The following is an 18,121-nucleotide window of genomic DNA, read 5'->3' as shown; positions in this document are numbered from 1 at the left end:
TGGACTCCGCCCACCAGAGGGAATGTTTCTTCCTGTCTACTCTGTCAACTTTTAATATTTGAAACATTTGGGCAGATCACCAAACAGCCTTCAAAACGCAAGGAAAAACACCTAGTCCTCACAATTTAACTCTTTTAAGCCTTGGTATAATTCTGATGAATGTAATGTCCCCTTATTTATTAGTATCACAAGTAGGCTTACATTAACACTGCAATGAAGTTACTGTGAAAATCCCCTAGTTCCCACACTCCGGCGCCTGTTCGGGTACACTGAGGGAGAATTTAGCATGGCCAGCACGTCTGGTGGAGGGTTTCTGAAATCTTTCTCCAGTGAAGAAACTGTGGCAGTGCATTTTACGTGTCTTTTCTTTTCAGATTCTGATCCTCTTTGAGGTGAGACCAGAGTTTAAGAGCAGCATCGTAAAGCCAATGACTAGAACTCTGCTGGTGCCAGAGCAGGAGATCAATCTACAGTTTATTGACAGATGAATGAATGTGTCCACCATGAACATTTTTGGCACTATGCTAAAAGAATTTGATTTCAAGCATCTGAAGCCTTACTGACCTCTTTAGTAGAAAATATATCTTTCATCCAGAACATTTGATGGGGAATGTTGAGTGGACCACTGACAGACCAGTGTCCTTAAAGTACTGCAGAAGACTTGTCTCAATGCTGAACCCATCAATGTGACTGGTGCGGCCCAAAGTTTTACATTTTACCAAAACTCAACAAATCCCAAAAATCTAATACAGTACAGAGTAATCATTATTCCACATAAACATCCAGAAACGACCAAGTATTTATACAAATGGTTCAAATTATCAATCATTGTAATTGTTGTAGCCGAGTCTCCTCTTATACAGATAAATAAAGAGTGGGGGATCTCAGGATAACAGGATAAAGCCATGAGCACATGGCACCGTGGTGCACACCCTCCCTCACAGGATAACAGACAGAGCTACACAATATACGGGGTCCCTTATGGGGCAACATGCAACCAACCGGGACCAAACTCAACATCCCAGGACCGCTAAGCAATGAAAGGACAACCCAGAAAGAGCAGAACACCAGGATACTGCCATCAGTACAACATGTGGTGTGACAGTGTATGCTCTCGCATACAGGAACCAGCAAGCCAAGGATTCATGCACCTCGCCTAGGCTTGCAATATTACAAATCTCCCTCCTCTCCAGCCATGTCAGAGGCTCCCCATCGCCAGAAAATTTCAACCATTTTCCACGAAGGAAACTCTACTGACAAGGAGAAGAATCGTCAAGAACCCATCCACAGGGTATCTGGGAGACAATACAGCTCTCCTCCTCCTGACAATATAAGGGAAAACCTCTAGGATTAACAATAACCAATCAGAGCCTATATCAACACCCCACCTAACCAGATAAAGAAAGGAAACCCCAAAGAGAGAGGGGCATCAGGATTATCCAACAGATGCCAGACACAGTCTAGCAGTGTACACTTTCGCAGGAAGGATACCAGGAACAGAACAGCACAACCTCCCAAGAAACAGGACACTGCCCCCCAGGGGAGCCCAAACCTCAAGAAGGTGTACAGACTGGAAGTCTCCATATAAAATCCCTTGGAGGAGGTGACCTCCTCCAATCAGCCTAATCTCCAACCAAGGAAAGACTACAACAACGCTGAAGCAAAGCACCCAGGCTCACACTCAGGTCCCGTAGCCAACAGGCCGCTACATCCCCAGGGGAACCAAGTCTCAAGAAGGGGAGCAGTCCAGAAGCCCCCAAAGGAGGACGTCTCGGGGAAGGGCAACTTACTCCTCTGCCCAACATACCCTTCACCTGACCCGGATAAACACAGCCACTACTGCCCTAACCTACTCAACAATACACCAGGACAAGCGCCAATAAGCCAAGAATACTCACATCATTCTTTTACATTGAACAAAGCAAACTACCCCTGTCTCTAGGCACCCCAGAGGTGCCATTTAGATCCTGCCATTAGTGAGATTCAGAAAAGCCCTAACAACAGGATAATATGATCACCGTACATTCCATGAGCCAAGTAATCACTGTCACTACCCGCACATGATGTGGAGATGCCGGCGTTGGACTGGGGTGAACACAGTAAGAGTTTTAACAACACCAGGTTAAAGTCCAACAGGTTTATTTGGTAGCAAATACCATTAGCTTTCGGAGCGCTGCTCCTTCGTCATTGACGCTCCGAAAGCTAATGGTATTTGCTACCAAATAAACCTGTTGGACTTTAACCTGGTGTTGTTAAAACTCTTACTACCCGCACAGCCAAGTCAAAATAGAAGACCAATCTAACAAGGCTAGATATTCAAGGATAGCAAGCCTAATTGAATATCCATTTGAGTATGATAGGATTGCTGCTGTATTATTAGGTAGTGGGGTGAGCACACATCTTATTTTACTTGCCCTTCTGCCAGAAAGATGCCCAGTGGTGACATGCAGCTAGGCAGCCCCTTGAGTCTAGTTTTACTATTGGGTTACAGTGCTGAGGGCATAGATGCATTGGCAAAGACAAGAATTTTTAATAAGTCGAACTAGGTGGTAAGGTCCTCACCTTCAGAGTAGTAGTTATTACAAATTTAATGCAAATTAGTTAAGATAATGAAAGCATTTTGTTAATACCCCCCTTCCCAACCCCAACATTCCGCGTAAATAGATGATGTTGAATTCAGGAACTTGGCAACGGCTGAGGTGGTGACCCTGAGCGGGCAGTGTCTGGTAAAATGCTTTGCCAGAAACTTATTTGAAAACAGAAAGGTGAATAACACCACTGGATCTGTTGGGCACAAATAGTTTTTTAAAGTTCCAGAAGTGATTTTTTTTTAATTTCAAAAATATACTTTATTCATAAAAAAAACCTCTCAAATAAAACATTGCAAAACGACATATCCAAAAATTACAAACAGTGCAAAAAAACCCAGTCATTTTTACAGTATTATACGATGCTTATTTACACGACATTACATTCATTACATTTCAGTACTTGAAACTATGTACATACATCAGAGTTTACTGTGTGCCGTTATTTTTCAGATTGACACACAGTTACGCAGGCCGAGGGTATTCTGCAGTTACCCGGCCCTCGGTCTGCCTCGGTTGAGACGCTTTACACAGTGGCCTTTCCCCATTGTGCCTTTGTGGCGGCTGCCCCAAGCTTGAGCGCGTCCCTGAGCACGTAGTCCTGGACCTTGGAATGTGCCAGTCTGCAACACTCGGCCGAGGACAATTCTTTCAACTTGAAGTTCAGTAAGTTTCGGGCGGACCAAAGTGCGTCCTTCACCGAGTTGATGACCCTCCAGCAGCAGTTGATATTTGTCTCGGTGTGCGTCCCCGGAAACAGCCCGTAGAGCACCGAGTCCTGCGTCACCGAGCTGCCCGGGACGAACCGCCACAAATACCACTGCATCTCACTCCAGACCTTCTTTGCAAAGGCACATTCCACAAGGAGGTGTGCGACCGTCTCATCACCCCCGCAGCCGCTTCGAGGGCAGCATGCGGTGATGTTGAGACCTCGAGCGTGCATAAAGGATCTGACGGGGAGTGCCCTTCTCACCACCAGCCAAGCCAGGTCTTGGTGCTTGTTTGTGAGTTCTGGTGATGAGGCATTCTGCCAGATGACACTGGCAGTCTGCTCAGGGAGCCATCCGACAGGATCCGCCATCTCCTTTTCTCTCAGGGCCTCAAGGACATTACGTACTGACCACTGCTTGATCGCCATGTGGTCAAAGGTGTGTTTCCGGAAGAATTTCTCCACGAAGGACAGGTGCTGCGGTACGGTCCAACTAAAGTGATTTGTTATAGCATTTCAACCTGTGGCTGGAAAGTATCCCAACAGTCAGCCCCCTTCCCACCACCAAAATATGCCACCAGCGCCCATTTAAAGTTCACATTAGAGTCCTGATTACTGCCCAATTTGCGGATTTAAAAAAAATTTAAAGCCTCAATTTATTTCTTGGAAGAAAATGTTGGCGGTTCCTCCTCACTTTGTTGCTATTGTATATTTGTTTGACTTTGAGTAATTATGTACATTATTTTGAAATGTTTTTTTTGGGTACAATTTGATTAATAATATGAATAAAAATGCTTTAGAATGATCATTTTTGAATCTTTGTCTGTCTGAAGCTAGATTATCCACCAATATGTATTCCCTTCCATTATCTGTTGCAACCCTGACTGGGAAACAGGTTAACACCAGTCTCGATAACACCCCTACCTCCCCCCCAGCAATATATAAATTCATAAACATGCAACATTCTCAGTACTTTATTCCAGGAGCCAAGATGCTTCACAAATACTGTAAATACTGATACGTTCCTGGCAACCCTCTGTAAATACTGACACATGCCCTGGGGACCCCCTGTAAATACTGACACACTCCCCCGGAACGCGCCTGTAAATACTGACACACTTCCCAGGGACCCCTGTAAATACTGACACACTCTGCGGGGACCCTTGTAAATACTGACACACTCCCTGGGAACCCCTGTAAATACTGACACACTCACTGGGACCCCCCCCCCTGCAAATACTGACACATTCCCCGGGGACCCCCGTAAATACTGACACACTCCTTGGGGACCCCTGTAAATACTGACACATTCCCTGGGAACCCCTGTAAATACTGACACACTCACTGGGACCCCCCCTGGAAATACTGACACATGCCCTGGGGACCCTCTGTAAGTACTGACACACTCCCCCCCCCCCCCCCGGGGAACCCCCTGTAAGTACTGACACACTCCCTGGACCCCCTGTAAATACCAACACATTCCCTGGGGACCCCATGTAAATACTGACACACTGACCCCCCGGGGAACCCCCTGTAAGTACTGACACACTCCCTGGACCCCCTGTAAATACCAACACATTCCCTGGGGACCCCCTGTAAATACTGACACACTCCCCCCAGGGACACTCCTGTAAATACTGACACAGTCCCCAGGGACCCCCTGTAAATACTGACACACTCCCTGGGACCCCCTGTAAATACTGACACATGGGGTGGCACAGTGGTTAGTGCCAGGGATCTGGGTTCAATTCCCAGCTTGGGTCACTGTCTGTGTGGAGTCTGCACATTCTCCCCATGTCTGCGTGAGTTTCCTCTGGGTGCTCCGGTCCCCTCCCACAGTCCGAAAGACGTGCTGGTTAGGTGCATTGGCCATGCTAAATTCTCCCTCAGTGTACCCGAACAGGCGCCGGAGTGTGGCGACTAGGGGATTTTCACAGTAACTTCATTGCAGTGTTAATGTAAGCCTACTTGCGACTAATAAATCAACTTTAACTTTTAACATTCCTTGGGACACCTTGTAAATACTGACACACTCCCCGGGGACCCTGGCGCTGTGAGGCAGCAGTAATAACCACTGTGCCATCCTGCTGCCCCGTGAGTAGGACAGCAGACCTCCAGATGGGTTTTTACGACAATCTGGTCATTTTATATTCACTGAGACTAGCTTTTTATTCCAGTTTATGTAATTAAATTTAAATTCCCCCAGCTGACATGGAGGGATATGAACCCTTTGAATCCAGAGCAGTCATCCAGGCCTCTGGATTTCTAATCCAGGAACATAACCACAATGCTGCTGTCTCTATGTTTTAACAGAAGACCAATCGCTTCAAAATAAAAGATATTGCAACAAGATAGGAAACAGTAAAAATCAAGCCTCATCTTCAGAAGTGACAGGCAGAAGTACAGAGGTGAGCTGCTAAATACTAGCAATAGGAGTCTTACTGATGTTCAATGTGCAGGGTAAGCCTCCAAAAACTTGGAACATTTACATTTTTATGTCGGGAACTTTCTACCCGGTTGTTACACACAGCGGGCAAATTTCCGCTGCGTCTGTCTCAGATTTCTGTCAGTTCGTGGCCTGAGTTAGCTGATCTTTGCTGAGGTGATGGTAAGGGGCAGTGCAATCAGCTCCCACATACTTCTCCTGATCACTATTCAGCCGTGTGTGTGTGTGACAGCACTGACCCTCCCACAGTGCGGCGCTCCCTCAGCACTGACCCTCCCACACTGTGGCGCTCCCTCAGCACTGACCCTCGCACAGTGCGGCGCTCCCTCAGCACTGACCCTCCCACAGTGCGGCGCTCCCTCAGCACTGACCCTCCCACAGTGCGGTGCTCCCTCAGCACTGACCCTCCCACAGTGCGGCGCTCCCTCAGCACTGACCCTCTCACAGTGCGGCGCTCCCTCAGCACTGACCCACAGTGCGGCGCTCCCTCAGCACTGACCCTCCCACAGTGCGGCGCTCCCTCAGCACTGACCCTCCCACAGTGCGGCGCTCCCTCAGCACTGACCCTCCCACACTGCGGCGCTCCCTCAGCACTGACCCTCCCACAGTGCGGCGCTCCCTCAGCACTGACCCTCCCACAGTGCAGTACCCCCTCAACACTGACCCTCTGACAGTGCAGCACTCCCTCAGCACTGACCCTCTGACAGTGCGGCACTCCCTCAGCACTGACTCTCTGACAGTGTGGCACTACCTCAATACTGACCCTCTGACAATGCGGCACTCCCTCATTACTGACCCTCTGACAGTGCGGCACTCCCTCAGTACTGACCCTCTGACAGTGCAGCACTCCCTCAGCACTGACCCTCTGACAGTGCAGCACTCCCTCAGCACTGACCCTCTGACAGTGCAGCACTCCCTCAGTACTGACCCTCTGACAGTGCGGCACTCCCTCAGTACTGACCCTCTGACAGTGCCGCACTCCCTCAGCACTGACTCTCTGACAATGCAGCACTCCCTCAGCACTGACCCTCTGACAGTGTGGCGCTCCCTCAGCACTGACCCTCTGACAGTGTAGCACTCCCTCAGTACTGACCCTCTGACAGTGCGGCGCTCCCTCAGCACTGACCCTCTGACAGTGCGGCACTCCCTCAGTACTGACCCTCTGACAGTGCGGCACTCCCTCAGCACTGACCCTCTGACAGTGGGGCACTCCCTCAGTACTGACCCTCTGACAGTGTAGCACTCCCTCAGTACTGACCCTCTGACAGTGCAGTGCTCCCTCAGCACTGACCCTCTGACAGTGCGGCACTCCCTCAGCACTGACCCTCTGACAGTGGGGCACTCCCTCAGTACTGACCCTCTGACAGTGCAGCGCTCCCTCAGCACTGACCCTCTGACAGTGTAGCACTCCCTCAGTACCGACCCTCTGACAGTGCAGCGTTCCCTCAGCACTGACCCTCTGACAGTGCGGCACTCCCTCAGTACTGACCCTCTGACAGTGCAGCGCTCCCTCAGCACTGACCCTCTGACAGTGTAGCGCTCCCTCAGCACTGACCCTCTGACAGCACGGCACTCCCTCAGCACTGACCCTCTGACAGTGCGGCACTCCCTCAGCACTGACCCTCTGACAGTGCAGCGCTCCCTCAGCACTGACCCTCTGACAGTGCAGCACTCTCTCAGTACCGACCCTCTGACAGTGGGGCACTCCCTCAGTACTGACCCTCTGACAGTGCAGCGCTCCCTCAGTACTGACCCTCTGACAGTGCGGCACTCCCTCAGCACTGACCCTCTGACAGTGCAGCGCTGCCTCAGCACTGACTCTCTGACAGTGCAGCACTCCCTCAGCACTGACTCTCTGACAGTGCAGCACTCCCTCAGCACTGACTCTCTGACAGTGCAGCGCTCCCTCAGCACTGACTCTCTGACAGTGCAGCACTCCCTCAGTACTGACCCTCCCACAGTGCAGCGCTCCCTCAGCACTGACTCTCTGACAATGCAGCACTCCCTCAGCAAGGCCCCCCACATCAATCAGCCCTGCACTCCCTCGACATTGACCGTCCTGACAGAGCAGTGCTTCTCCGATTGTCTGCAGTCCTTCGCTATTACACTGGAGTGTCAGCTTGCATCAGGTGCTCAAGTCTCTGGAGTGAGACTTAAATCTGCAACCTTGTTGTGTGGGTAGGGGTAAGTGAACCATCCACTGAGCCAGAGCAAGTGATCGCTGTGTTTAGTGCAGAGAGGAAGATTAGTCGGTGGTGGAGGAGCATTGCGTGAAAAGAAAGGAATAGAATTTGAGCGGCAATCAGTGCTGACTCATGGATGTGCTGTTTGCAAGTGGCAGAGCCAGCAACCACTGCATGGCCTTCCCGAGGCAGAATTACTGTGGTAAACTAGACTGACGGCCGCAGATGCTACTACCTCCAACTCATAAACTGCACTCTTTATTGCTTACAGGACTTTTATGGGGCTATTGAACCAGAATATTGGGTCAGGGCCAGAGCTGGACGGGACAAAGAGCAATGCAGGTTCAACCATTTGCAAGGCTCATGTTCACAGGTAAATATAGTGTAATGTTTACAGAGATGATGCATCACTGTACGAATGTACTGTGCTCTGTGAAGAAACTGCTCGGTAAAATGCTTGTGCCAGCTCCTGCTGTTTGCTTCCCCACTGACACATAGACTGAGGTTTCTTTATGAATTTGACCCGTTTTCGTCCATGAACAAAACCAGCTGAGCCACAGAGCCAGGGTCCCGAGTGATGCCAATGTGTGGCAGCTAGCTTTTCCCTTATTCAATCTTGGCATGTGAACATCGCTGACTCGAACAAAGAACAAAGAAAATTACAGCACAGGAACAGGCCCTTCGGCCCTCCAAGCCTGCACCGACCATGCTGCCTGTCTGAACTAAAAGCCCCTACCCTTCCGGGGACCATATCCCTCTATTCCCATCCCATCTTTGTCCAGATGCCTCTTAAAACTCACTACCGTATCTGCTTCCACTACCTCCCCCGGCAGCGAGTTCCAGGCACCCACCACCCTCTGTGTAAAATATCTGCCTCGTACATCTCCTTTAAACCTTGCCCCTCACACCTTAAACCTGTGTCCCCTAGTTGACTCTTCCACCCTGGGGAAAAAGCTTCTGACCATCCACTCTGTCCATGCCTCTCATAATCTTGTAGACTTCTATCAGGTCGCCCCTCAACCTCTGTCGTTCAGTGAGAACAAACCAAGTTTCTCCAACCTCTCCTCATCGCTAATGCCCTCCATACCAGGCATTTCTGTACCCTCTCCAAAGCCTCCACATCCTTCAGGTAGTGTGGCGACCAGAATTGAACACTATATTCCAAGTGCGGCCTAACTAAGGCTCTATAAAGCTGCAACATGAATAGACCAGCATTTATTCCCAATCCCTAATTGCCCTTGAACCGCTGCTGTCTGTGTGGTGTAGGTACATCCACAGTGCTGTTAGGGAGGGAGTTCCAGGATTCTGACCCAGCGACAGTGCAGGAACGACCAATATAGTTTCAAACTTTTTAATTCCAGATTTATTAAGTAATTGAATTTAAATTTCCCCTGGCTGCCACAGTGGAGAGCAACGCATTAGTCCAGGCGTCTGGATTACTAAGTCCAGTAACATTGCCACTGTCCCCTGCACTGATATGTACCTGAGTCAAAGGTTTCCTTTCAATCAAACAAATCTCTTTTTTCCGCTATTCTCATGTCACTGCAGAGTAGCACCAGAAATATCAGGAAAATCAACAGAGACATAAACCGATGATGGTTCCACAAATAAATCTGTGTATTTAGCCTGGATGGCGTAATTCTTTTCCCTCCTGCCTTCTGAAGGTATTGCCTTGTCCTGGACCACAGTTATGTGGTGTCCTTCTCTACATCACTTAAGCAGCCATGCTTCATATGCAAACCTCAATGGAGTTGGCCAACTATTTTACCAAAAGGACACCGCACCAAACTTCCATGTGATTTCCACACACACACAGATCTGACCACATCCGTCTCGAAGGACAAGGGCAGCGGATGCCTGGGAACAGCACCACCACCTGGAGGTTCCCCTCCAAGTCACTCATCATCCTGACTTGGAAATATATCGTAAGAAGTCTCACAACACCAGGTTAAAGTCCAACAGGTTTACTTGGTAGCAAATACCATAAGCTTTCGGAGCACTGCTCCTTCGTTAGATGGAGTGGAAATGTGCTCTCAAACAGTGCAACAGTGCTCTCAAACTGTTTGAGAGCACATTTCCACTCCATCTGACGAAGGAGCAGTGCTCCAAAAGCTTATGGTATTTGCTACCAAATAAACCTGTTGGACTTTAACCTGGTGTTGTGAGACTTCTTATTGTGTTCGTCCCAGTCCAACGCCGGCATCTCCACATCTTGGAAATATATCACCATTCCTTCACCGTCACTGGGTCAAGATCCTGGAACTCCCTCCCTAACAGCACTGTGGGTATACCTACACTGCATGGACTGCAGCGATTCAAAAAGGCAGCTCGCCATCACCTTCTCAAGGGGCAATTAGGGATGGGCAATAAATGCTGGCCTTGGCAATGACGCCCACATCACATGAATGAATAAATAAGGAAAAACCCAACCCAGCACAGACTGGCCTGGCTAGTCACTTAGTTGTTCCAAGGACTTTTGTGGTTGAATGGAATGAGCATTCTGAGGGCAAACTGGAGATCGGCAACTGCCAATCTCATCCACATCCTAAGCTTAAATGTGAGAAAATTGTGAATGGTTCACAAAACAGAACAAACGTCTAAACCATTGCAATCAAGCCCTCAGCAAAGGTAGATTGGGTGCAATGGGGTCAAACAGGGGATCAGTGTGGAATCGGGGCTTGAATCCCATCCACATCAATGGGACTAAAGACCATGCTCTCTGACTGTACATGAAACAAACTTTGCACACTCAATGGATGCCCTGAGGGTCAGAGCATCAAATTGCCTTTTAGAAATCATAGAAACCCTACAGTGCAGAAGGAGGCCATTCGGCCCATCGAGTCTGCACCGACCACAATCCCACCCAGGCCCTACCCCCACATATTTTACCCGCTAATCCCTCTAACCTACGCATCCCAGGACTCTAAGGGGCAATTTCTTTAACCTGGCCAATCAACCTCACCCGCACATCTTTGGACTGTGGGAGGAAACCGGAGCACCCGGAGGAAACCCACGCAGACAATGTGCAGACTCCACACAGACAGTGACCCGAGCCGGGAATCGAACCCGGGACCCTGGAGCTGTGAAGCAGCAGTGCTAACCACTGTGCTACCGTGCCGCCCAATGTTGTCTGGTGTTAAGCTGGCAGTTTCACTCTGAGGTGCCAGGAGGGAGGTCAGGATGAGGAACGCAAACTTCACACCAAGGCTTTATTGAGATTGCAATTAAGACATGATTGAGGCTCAGTAGAGGGAGCTTTAACCTGCATTTGGTCCATACTGTACCAAGCCCGGAAGCACGTACTGAGGAGACAGTGTTCCAGCAAAACTTTCCCTCGCCTTAATGAATACAGAATTCACAAAAAAGGAAAGCAATGCATATTTATAATGATTAACTCAGCAGAGGGTTTCATTCCCTTGGGTTGTGCACTGGTTAACAGTTTAATAACTTCATGAATGCATTGTACTAGCAGGATCAACTCAGTGATCGAGGCTTTGAATTGCACTGAAACTCTCTTCAATCCACAGCTGCTTTCCGAGCCAATTGCCTGCACTGCAACCAACGCCCATCCACAGCTGGAACCATACAAAACGGACAAGCAGGCAAAGAGCAGCTCGTCCACCACACCCCCCCCCCCGCCGCCCTCTCCCCCCCCCCCCCCCCCCACCCCTCTCATCCCCAAAACCTCACCAGGCATGTCTCTCCCCCCCCCCCCCCCCCACCCCTCTCATCCCCAAAACCTCACCAGGCATGTCATCTTCTGGGAGACACAATAAAACAGTGAAAAAATCGAAGGCCAATAAGGGAAAAACTACTCTGGAAAATTCCTCTCAGATCCCTTCGCGTGATTGAAACCAGTCTTGGAGATCAAATGGATCAAGCGCGATCTATAACACACAGGAACACAAGAAATAGAAGCAGGAGTCGGCCACCAGGTCCTACAAGCCTACCCCACCATTCAATATGATCATAGCTGATCTAAAGTGACTAAAGACACTTACTTTCGACAAAATAAACAATTTTCATTTATATAGCACCTTTAACATAGTGAAATGCCCCAAGGTCCCTCACAGGAGCATTATAAAACACAATTTGACAGCGAGCCTCATAAGGAGATATCAGGACCAAAAACGTGGACAAAGAGATAGGTTTTAAGGATCGTCTTAAAGGAAGAAGGAGAGATAGAGAGGCAGAAGAGGTTTAGGGAAGAAATTCCAGAGCTTCAGGTCCAGGTAACTGAAGGCACGGCCGCCAACAGTGGAGCAATGAAAATGGAGGGATGAGCAAGAGGCCGGAATTGGACAAGCACAGAAATCTCAGAGAGTTGTGGGGTTGAAGGAGGTTAAACAGAGAAGGAGAGGCAAAGCCATGGAAGGATTTGAAGACAAAGATGAGAATTTTAAAATCCTTCTCTCCAGACACTATCCGTGAGAAAGAAAATAAATATTAGTTCACTTAATGGCCTACTCCTGCTCATATGTTCCAGGAAATATATTATTGTTGCTTGCAATGAATCAACAGTAATGGGTAGGTGATGGCCTAGTGGTATTATCACTTGATTATTAACCCAGGATCTCAGCTAATGTTCTGGGGACCTGGGTTCTAATTCCACCATGGCGGAATTTGAATTCAATTTTTAAAAATATCTGGAATTAAGAATCTACTGAGGACCACGAAACCATTGTCGATTGTCAGAAAAACCCATCTGGTTCACTAATGTCCTTTAGTGAAGGAAATCTGCTGTCCTTACCTGGTCTAGCCTACATGTGACTCCTGAGCCAATGTGGTCAACTCTCAACTGCCTTCGGGGAACTAGGGATGGGCAATAAATGCTGGCCAGCCAATGATGCCCATGTCCCTCAAATGAATAAAAAAGACACTTCTGTGGCTGGTGAAGCTGAGGAAAACTTAACTGACAGTCAAGGTGATCACCTTCTGCAAGATCTGCATGTGGAAGATGCCAAAGCAGAGGTGGATCCAGCCTGTATATTACTTCTGTCCAGCCTGCCATGACTCCCAGACCAGACTATATTCTTCTGCCCTTAAAATAAAAAGCAGATTGCTGCATTTTGATCAAAATGGTGATTTAAACACAGTCGAAGCAATTACATTTGGGGGACTTTTAATTTACTTTATTGGTGAACATTGTACAGCAGGAAAACAATGCAATGTCTGCTTGCAGGGTCCTGATTGGTTGCTATGATCACGTTGCTAATCATAGCAGCCAATGGTTTAATAAGACCATAAGACATAGGAGCAGAATTAGGCCACTCGGCCCATCGAGTCTGCTCCACCATTCAATCATGGCTGATTTTTTTCTCATCCCCATTCTCCTGCCTTTTCCCCAAAACCTCAGATCCCCTTATTAATCAAGAACCTATCTATCTCTATCTAAAAGATACTCAATGACCCGGCCTCCACAGCCTTCTGCGGCAAAGAGTTCCACAGATTAGTACGGGAACTGTGCGAAAATTAGTTATATAGTTTTCAGTTTTGCAGGAATTTGTATAATTTCTTTACGGATGTAGCAGGGAAAGCTCTGTGCTTCGTTTGCAAATAAAGTGTCGCCATATTCAAAGGATACCTGCGGAATTTTCCCATTCTGCCCACCATGGGAATTGTCATGGGCCGGGGAGGTTGGATTTTCCAGTTTTGGGGCAAGTGCGGCCAGAAAATCCCACCCAACATCTTGAACCAACACTTTGAGAGCAAACTTTCAGCAAAAATATGAGAACACGTCTGACGAAGAGAAAGCTAGACAGTCGCATGAGATGGTTGCTTGAATTAAATTTAACTTTTACTTTAACAGACATTCGGACAATCTGGCAAACACAAACTCACGAGTCATTTTGCTGTGATTATCATGCAAGAATGTCTTAATGCATTAAACTTTAATGGCACTAACCATTCATGCATCATGAATTCAAAAATTATTTAGACGGCGAGCTAATTTTATTACAAAACAGATATGTGGCCCGTGACAACATACCAAAATTCTTATGTGGCCAGCCCGCAAGACTATTGCCCATCCTTTGTGCCAGAGAGTGTGAAGGACTCTTACACTCTTCTATATTAAAACAAGCAAATATGTCATCCAGGGTGACCCACTGTCATTTCTTAATGAAGCAACTCTTCAGCCATGGCGCAGTGGGCAACACTCTCAACTATAAGCCTGTGGGTTCTGATCCTGCTCCAGGACTTGAGCCCATAATCTGTCATTCTCAGTGCAAACATAGAAACATAGAAACCCTACAGTGCAGAAGGAGGCCATTCGGCCCATCGAGTCTGCACCGACCACAATCCCACCCAGGCCCTACCCCCACATATTTTACCCGCTAATCCCTCCAACCTACGCATCTCAGGGACAATTTTTTTAACCTGGCCAATCAACCTAACCTGCACATCTTTGGACTGTGGGAGGAAACCGGAGCACCCGGAGGAAACCCACGCAGACACGAGGAGAATGTGCAAACTCCACACAGACAGTGACCCGAGCCGGGAATCGAACCCGGGACCCTGGAGCTGTGGAGCAGCAGTGCTAACCACTGTGCTACCGTGCCGCCCTAACCACTGTGCTACCGTGCCGCCCTTACATTATGTAAATGTAAATACTGAGCGAGCACTGCACTATAAGGGCTGCTGTGTTTTGGATGAGACATTAAATCAAGGCCAATTTTTTAAAAATACGTTTCTCGGTCAGGAATGTCGGGGCCCATTGTGAAGCCCAAGTTCAGATCAGCTAACTCAGGACACACCTTGGGTGGAAGCTTAGATTCCATCTTTAATATCAGCGCAGTGTAAAAGGTTAACAATTTCCATATTGCTGGGCATTTGGATCTTGCAACCAGAGGCCATGCTCAGAGCAAGACCTTGGTCACGCATTTAGTTCACCTTTGGTCTGTCTGAATTGTTGACCAATAATAACACATTTCTAATGGTATAGTCCATTAAACACAGGGCATTGACTAATCACCACATTATGTCATGAAGCTTTGAAAGCCAAACAAACATGACTTTCTGGGTGAGCTAACCAATCTCCAGCGAGTCAGCATCATTGTGTTTCTGCTTGTTTGGTTTTTCCAAGGTACGGTTCTGTTGATTTCAGGCAGCAGAAAGATGAAGCAAGAACTGCCTACGTGGCAGGGGAACCGAGAGGGGAGTCCATGGCCAGAAGATACAAGTGAACATTGTCCCTCTGGAGCAGTAAATGTAATCAGTCTCACATTACACTGAATGAGCCTTAACCCATTGAGAACTGAACACCATCTCTAAGCCCACAGACTATAGGGATCTCCCACTCTCTTACTTCACCCCATGCTGCCTATGTAACAGTGACAATTCGTCAAAAAGCATTCGGTGGAGATGTGGTACTGAGTCAATCCATACTGAGATGACGGAACATTGTGGGGCTAGAATCCCAATGACAGTGTGGGATGTGGGGAGTTTCAGTGAGAACTCTGATAAATCAAAGTGCTACAGAAAGGGTACAGTGATTACATGAAATAAGTAGAAGGGGAAGCTATTGTTAGGTCTTGATCATTTTGAACAATTTCAGAATAAGGTGACAGAGAAGCTGTCAGTGTTAGTGACTGAAATGCACAAATCAGCGATGTGTCTGAGATTGGAACAGGAGCAGACCATTCAGCCCCTCAAGCATATTGTGCCGTTCAAGTATTGAGCATTGAACAATTGTAAAGTCAATATCCTGGCAACGCAGTATAAGACTGGGTGCATAAATACAAGGATCATTAGGCTGGAATAGGGAGGGGTATAAGAATACGCCTTCTACACCAGAGAACAGCAAGGAGTTATCTTAATATTTAATACTGATATTTAATTGAAGAATGTTCCTAGAAGTGATATTCTTGTTACTTCTCAGTGTAAATACAGTTTGTGTGTTAAATAAACTGACAACATTTCCATGTACGATAGCTCTCTGGAGTCCTGGCCAACACTGGCAGCTGTCCATTGAAGTGAGCGTGCTCGGCATGCAGTCAGCGTGATACCATCGGGGTGGTTATTTGTCCTCAGGTCTGTCACTCATTTATATGTATAGTTTGGAAGTTACTCAGTATTACATTTGGTTCCAGTCTGTTCACAAGACTCCTCACCAACACGCCCCCTCCCCAATGGTAGGGTTCCATTATCATAGAATCATAGAAACATAAAAACCCTACAGCACAGAAAGAGGCCATTCGGCCCATCAGGTCTGCACCGACCACAATCCCACCCAGGCCCTACCCCCATACCCCTCCATATTTTACCCACTAATCCCTCTAACCTACGCATCTCAGGACACTAAGGGGCAATTTTAACCTGGCCAATCAACCTAACATGCACATCTTTGGACTGTGGGAGGAAACCGGAGCACCTGGAGGAAACCCACACAGACACGAGGAGAATGTGCAAACTCCACACAGACAGTGACCCAAGCCGGGAATCGAACCCAGGTCCCTGGAGCTGTGAAGCAGCAGTGCTAACCACTGTGCTACCGTGCCGCCTATATATCTAGACATCGGAATTTATAATGGAAGAATAATATGTTAACAGGATGAGATTATAACTAGGGTTGCTAGGATTGGACTGTTGTTTCCAGGATTTGATCAATCTCCAGGACACTGCAGTGCACAACCCTGAAGAAAAATCAGATAGCCATTAAAAAGATTGTTCTTTTTGTCATTTCATTTGACCATTTTTTTCTTACCAGAGATAAAAATATTGAAAATGGGGGAAAAAGGGATGTTTGGCTGTCAATAAAGCATCATCCAATGGAGTAATAAGTCTTTTTGCTTTCCAATTGCTGTAGGAAGGGTGGATGCGCTGGACAACTAATGGCTGCAGTGGGGGGGCACAGGGGGTGGAGTCACAATAAAATGCCCAAGAATACATTTAATCACTAGATAAAAGCAAATTATTGTAGATATTGGAATCCGGAACAAAAACAGAAAATGCTGGAAAACCTTAGCAGGTCTGACAGCATCTGTGGAGACCCTTCTGACAAAAGGTCGTCTCGCGCAATTCTCTCTCCACAGATGCTGTCAGACCTGCTGAGATTTTCCAGCATTTTCTGTTTTTGATACATGTAATCATAGTTGACAAAGCCAATTGGAACTCGTTCAGAATCCAAACTGCAGAGAGTTAAAATCAAATCCAAAATGTACGACTCCAAATTGGACGGCAGAATTGGATCTGGCACTGTATGACAACCTGCATTTATGCAGTGCCTTTAACAAAGTAAAAAACATCCCAAAGGTAGAAGTGTAAATCAAACAGATTTTGACACTGGCCCACATATTGACAAATGACCAAAATCTTGGCCAGAGAGATAGGTTTTAAAGGGAGTCTTAAATTTGATTTAATTTATTGTTACATGTGTCGGGATACAGTGAAAAGTATTGTTTCTTGTGCACTATACAGACAACACATACCATTCATGAAGTGCATATGGGAAAAGGAAGAGGAGATGATGCAGAATGTAGTGTTGCAGCTACAGGTAGGTGGTAGAGAAAGATCAGCTTAATATGTGTTAGGACCATTCAAAGGTCTGATGGCAGCAGGGAAGAAGCTATTCTTGAGTCGGTCGGTACGTGTCCTCAGACTTTTGTATCTTTTTCCCGACACAAGAAGGTGGAAGAGAGAATGTCCGCGTTGCGTGGGGTCCTTGATTATGCTGGCTGCTTTTCCCGAGGCAGTGGGAAGTGACAATGGGTGGGAGGTTGGTTTGCGTGATGGACTGGGCTTCGTTCACGACCCTTTGTAGTTTCTTGTGGTCTTAGACAGAGCAGGAGCCAAATCAAGCTGTGATACATTGTGGCATGATGGCACTGTGGCACTGCTGCCTCAGAGCACCAGGGATCCGGGTTTGATTCCTGGCCTCGGGTGACTGTTTGTGTGGAGTCTGCATATTCTCCCTGCGTCTGCGTGGGTTTCCTCCGGGTGCTCCCATAGTCTGAAAGACGTGTTGGTTAGGTGCTTTGGCTATGCTAAATAAAATTCTCCTTCAGTGTACCCGAACAGGCGCTGGAGTGTGGCGACTAGAGGATTTTCACTGTAACTTCATTGCTGTGTTAATGTAAGCCTGTGACAGTAATAAATAAACATCTGGAAAGGATGGTAGCACAGTGGTTAGTACTGCTGCTTCACAGCTCCAGGGACCTGGGTTCGATTCCTGGCTCGGGTCACTGTCTGTGTGGAG

The 18,121-nt window shown here is 47.6% G+C and overlaps 1 protein-coding gene across 5 annotated transcripts in view; it reads left to right on the top strand.

Annotated features, from left to right (window-relative positions):
• The window catches only part of cyp27b1 (cytochrome P450, family 27, subfamily B, polypeptide 1), a 32,107-nt gene extending 16,173 nt beyond the window's left edge, over positions 1–15,934 (top strand). For 3 of the 5 annotated variants that reach the window (XM_078201187.1, XM_078201189.1, XM_078201185.1), the window contains 2 exons: positions 8,198–8,299; positions 15,859–15,934. In XM_078201187.1, coding sequence (XP_078057313.1) covers positions 8,198–8,299; positions 15,859–15,903 — 147 coding nt within the window. In that variant the 3' untranslated portion in view covers positions 15,904–15,934. Of the gene's footprint in view, positions 1–374; positions 2,146–8,197; positions 8,300–15,858 lie in introns of those variants that run through there. The other 2 variants (XM_078201188.1, XM_078201186.1) reach the window with 1 other exon arrangement.
• The last annotated feature ends 2,187 nt before the right edge of the window (positions 15,935–18,121 follow it).

Source organism: Mustelus asterias, chromosome X (genome assembly GCF_964213995.1).
Source record: "Mustelus asterias chromosome X, sMusAst1.hap1.1, whole genome shotgun sequence".
In the NCBI taxonomy this organism is placed as follows: Eukaryota; Metazoa; Chordata; class Chondrichthyes; order Carcharhiniformes; family Triakidae; genus Mustelus; species Mustelus asterias.
Note: the sequence above shows the minus strand (reverse complement) of the source record. Positions and strands in the feature narration are given on the sequence as shown.